Raw genomic sequence first — 5,000 nt, 5'->3', positions numbered from 1 at the left:
AGAAAATTCACAATGAGAAACAAAATAATTTTGTCATTTATTTATTTATTTGTTTATTTTAGCAAAAGTAGCAGCAAAGTGGCAACTGCTAATCCCTTTGTTTCGAAAGAACGAAGGTGACAACAAGTCGCAAATTTGCGACTTCTCCAGATATTTTAGTCGCAAAGGGAAAAATTTAGTCGCAAATGCGACCGTATTGGTCGCAATTTCGAGCCCTGCTTTAGAAGGAAAGTACCAAGATGATGATTCTCTCTTAGAGCATTAGCAGTTACTTACACAAGTAGCTTAGAAGGCAAAGAGAAAAACATTCAAAGGAAAATATCACAAGCAGAGACAGAGTAGTTACCATGACCTCAAATGTTGGGCATTTGATTATTTTTGAAAAGGAGGCTGGAGAAATAGATCACTGTAATTTACTTTGTGTTAGTAGCAGGTTATGAAATGAAGGCTAACACTAAATTTACGGAGTTCAGCAAATGTCAAATCAGATTTGGTTCAAGTTTAAATAAAAGTTTACTGAAACATGTCTCCGGTAGTCAACAGTCTAATTCAGCATTTCTGTTATAGTTGTTGTCCTCTCGATCTTATTGCTATTAGTTTAACATTGCTTTCTCACCGCAGTAAAACGAATTCCATAATTGATTTCAGCCGACACTGATTTCCTTTCACGCTCTATTTTGAGCGCCCGGTCATCCACTCCTCGACAGTACTGATATAACAACAGTCCTGTCTTAGGCCCAAACTCTTTCTGTAGCATCTGTAAGCTGAATTTCTGCAAGTCTAAACAGGTTAGGACTCCCAACGTTTCCAATTTGTGCCCCAAGCTCCAACCGACCCCTGGAAGGTCATTTACCTTTTGGGATCCTGAGAATTGAACGTTTTACCTTGGTCAGTAATCCGGAATGTGCGGATAAAGAATAGGGACGGTAAACTTTATTTAAGTCTATGAGACATTCGTTACTCTACATCAACGTTTGCAACTACGTTACCAACAATTAGCGTGCCTATTCTAGCTAAGGACGTAACTGATTAGAGTGTAATGTGAAGTACTAGTTTTGTACCCCATATGAACCATGTGAGCGTTAGCCCTACTAATGGAAATGGGCCCACACGAGGACAGAGAAAAACTCTGACCAGGGTGGGAATTGAACCCACGACCTTCGGACCTTCGGATTAGATCACCGGTCCGCTGCTCTATCGACTGAGCTACAAGGTCAGACGGGAGCAGGCCGTGGGAAGTCACGGCAATGAACATGTACAAGTACAAGGAAGGGTTACGTTTTTACAAACGTTGGTTACGTTTTTACAAACGTTGGCACTTATATTTCAACAGACTTAACTGAGTGTAATGTGAAGTGCTAGTTTTGTACCCCATATGAACCATGTGAGCGTTACCTCTACTAATGTGGGCCCAAGGGCAGTCCGTTAAAAATTATACTGTAGTAGTAAAGTGTAAACTATAACTAATACGATGGATTAGATGTAGCTTTTGAGATGGAGAACAATGTAGATTTGCTTAGGAAAATAATGAGTTGAGGTATTACATCAACATACATCTTGTCAGTCTCCAAGACCTTTAACGGCAATTTATGTAATTTCACAATCAAGAAGGAATGGGGCAAAACGCCCGACCGGCTCTAAATATTATTTGCTGACATTTAGAGTTCACTGGCGAAAGTACCGTCCTGCGAGCAGAATCTCTTTCGATCTTCCTAGATAATTCGGGAAGAGGAAAGTAGACTCTGCTCGCAGCCTCCACATTTCGCATTGAGCATGCGTTAAAAATTTAAATGTATTCGATGTCAGTCATGCGTGACCTGTAGCCACAAAAGCACAAAACAGTCGGGATATTTTCCAACAACTCTGGCAAACACACAACAATCAAGGAATCATTTCATTCAAGATAGTCCATACTCTTAAAATGCCATTTCATTTTTTTACTGAAAAATTTATAGGCTTCTGTCACACAAGTTTCTGTAACCGACACACGTAGGAAAAACTCATGGGAATTCTAACAGTTAAAATTGCCACGCTGTCGTAAATTTCAAAATATTGATGACGCGTGGCGATTGATCATGCGCAAAAATTAAAAAAACAGGTTTGACAAGTCGAAACTGGACTGACTCATCCAATTCTTTGGATGAGCGGCAAATCAAAGAATGTGGAGGCGGCGAGCAGAGTCTACTTTCCTCTTCCCGACTTATCTAGGAAGATCGAAAGAGACTCTGCTCGCAGGGTATGGCGAAAGAGACAGTTAGTCACAATTTCAAGCCCTGCATGTACAAATGGGTGACTGCTACTACGCGGAACATTTTTGTTTAGTTTCTCCCCAAAACTACAACCCAATTAACTAAGAAACATGACCATTCCCAAGTCTTGAAAGAAATCTGTTACGGCGTGGAAAGCACTGTAAAAGCTTTCTCCCCAGGAGATACGTACCCATAAACTGATTGATATCATCATTAGCTGACAAATGATAACAGCCGTCTGGTTTAGCTACTCTTGTGCACATTCGGGCCAGTAGGACATTAGCAGCGATACCAACTGAAGCTGTACAGCCTGTCGCTTCCTTAATATCAGCGCGAATCTTTTCTGCAAGCTCTGTGGGAGTTTCATCCTCTAACAATTGAACAGAAAAATAATATAAGAGTTTTAGTGGAGAGACGAAAACTCTATGGTCCTTGACGCAAAAATTACTGGAAATAATTAGGACCGACAATAGCGTTTCTAGTTGCGCCCACAAGGACAATGATTTTGTCCCACATCAAAACCCTTCCTAATTGCCAGGTATACTGTTTTCAATGGAGCTTTGGAAACCTGTCCATTGGTCATAGTTAACAAAGGGTACTCTATAAAGAGAGCTCAAGGCTTCTTGAGTACGGTGCTAAAATGCATTAATTAATGCATTTTTGCAGACAGTCGCAAACTCTTTAAAATGGCTTTCCCAAAAGCTTGGAATTATCTTGTCACTTCTTCAGTAATACTAACCGCTTTTCTAAACACCTTCAATGCGTTTACATGAAAAAAAATATATATATATATATCGCGTGAGATGTTTCATTTACCCAAAGCAGGGGGTTCGTATAAAAAAAAGGTTCGGTTTTTTTCATTTGAAATGAGTAAACAGTAACCTTTTGTTAAACTACCTAGAGCCATTTCCGTGAAACACTTAGAGGTATTTGGGAATCTTCAAATCCACCCATAGCTGCACTGACCTTCAAGAGCTTCAGATACATCAATATAAGCCTCATCACAGCTCACAGCTTCTATCTCATGACTATACGTCACAAGAATATCGTAGAGTCTTTGGGATACTTTCCTGTACTCTTCAAACTGGTACGGTACACAATGAATGTCAGGACAGAGCTTCCTAGCTGAACCTAGGAACATTCCATTGCGGACTCCAGAAGCTCTTGCCTCGTAGCTACAAGAAGCGATCTCTGACATGGAATTGAAAAACGATGGAGGCTTCTTGGGCGAAGTTCCTTTAAAAAAAAACCAAAGTTAAAAGAAATTTCAAACCATTGCGAATGCAATTCGCTAAATACGTTATTAGTTGAAAAGTTACCAGTCTGCGCCCAGTTGTTCAAAGCATGTATTAAAGGAAAGCTAAATTGCCGTCTATTTTCTGATCAGAAAACGTTTCCACAAGATTTTTAGCCTCCAAAATTGACTAAACGTTTGCTTTCCTTTAGCGTAAAATCATATTGTTAAGGCTTCTTTGACGGGCAAAATTCAAACCTGGGTTTGTATTTAATCGTGGATTAGTGTTATAATTGGCTTTTGAACAACTGGGCCCTGATGCTTAAAGCTACCACCTTCCTTTGTTGATACTTTTACAATGTTATGGGTGCATTCATTTAGGACTATGCTGTTTCCAAATATTCCAGTTTAGGAAAATGGCGTTTTCCAAAAAGCACGTGTTCGGGGAACGGAGTAGTTATTGCATAAGTGATAGCGAAAGCAGTCAAACTAACGCTCGCCTAGCAGCGAATCAGAGAGTGCATACGATTTCCGTGCCACAATAGCCCCAAAAGATGGTGTAATGATTCTATGTATAACTCGCAAATTGTATTTTGTATTTTTGCCGTTTATTCTGGTATCAGGACCAGCACAAACAGAATAGAATTCCATTCATTGAAAAAGCAAACGGTAACTCCCAAATAACAGGAAACCAAAACATTCCGAGTATCACTTTTTCGGCGGAATCTCAAAGTGTAACAATTCATATCGTGACTTAACAATTGGCTATTCTTCCCTTGCCCTTGCCTTAGTACTGTATCGTCGTCACTTTACTGACTTACATGTAGTATTCAACGTCTGCTGTTAAACAATGTTTACAGCTCCTCAGATGTTTCGACAGTTGTAGCTCTTTGGAAACTACATTTCTTGCAGAAGCCGTTGGAAGATTGGGTAGATTCATATGAAAACTTAAAACTAAACACTACACCATGGTCAATACATTGTATTGTGGACTGTACCTTGTTGCTCGTTTGTGGAACTAGTACCCTTTCCTGCATGACAAACAGCAATAGGTTTACCTCTGAGATGAGGCTGGTCACGTAAGGTGACAGAAACAAAGAATGAGTCCATATCGATATGCATGATAACTCGTCCATGTGTCCCTACTCGACCCACACCTCTTTTCCTCCAACTCTTGGCCGCCAAAGACTTGATAATGTCGCTTGTGTATTTCTTGAATTCTGCACCCCATGTTGATAAGTAATGCAGTCTAGAATTGTTGTAAAATTCTGAAACAAAGTTTGCATCGTTTGCTCTCGACATACTAGTCAGTGACTGTTTGTAGGGCTTTTTAAGCACTGTATTATCTATGGTATCCAATAAACTTGCATCATTGCAATTCTGAACCTCCACTTCGTCTTTGCCAAAATCTTGACCTTCAGAAACAGTTATTGAATTCTGTGGCAACGAAGTGGTCTCTTCTGCGAAAGGATCTGACTCTTTGCTAAACCTATCTGCTTCCTTTTTGCTGTCTTTCG

The 5,000-nt window shown here is 39.9% G+C and overlaps 1 protein-coding gene across 1 annotated transcript in view; it reads right to left on the bottom strand.

The window, feature by feature from the left end:
- The window catches only part of LOC138052072 (DNA repair protein REV1-like), a 40,333-nt gene that overhangs the window by 10,162 nt on the left and 25,171 nt on the right, over positions 1-5,000 (bottom strand). Inside the window, 4 exon segments of the mRNA XM_068898432.1 lie at positions 617-864; positions 2,440-2,619; positions 3,216-3,485; positions 4,482-5,000. The exon segment at positions 4,482-5,000 is cut by the window's right edge and continues 338 nt beyond it. Coding sequence (XP_068754533.1) covers positions 617-864; positions 2,440-2,619; positions 3,216-3,485; positions 4,482-5,000 — 1,217 coding nt within the window.

Source organism: Montipora capricornis, chromosome 6 (genome assembly GCF_036669925.1).
Source record: "Montipora capricornis isolate CH-2021 chromosome 6, ASM3666992v2, whole genome shotgun sequence".
Lineage (NCBI taxonomy): Eukaryota > Metazoa > Cnidaria > Anthozoa > Scleractinia > Acroporidae > Montipora > Montipora capricornis.
This window is presented reverse-complemented; position numbering and strand designations above follow the sequence as displayed.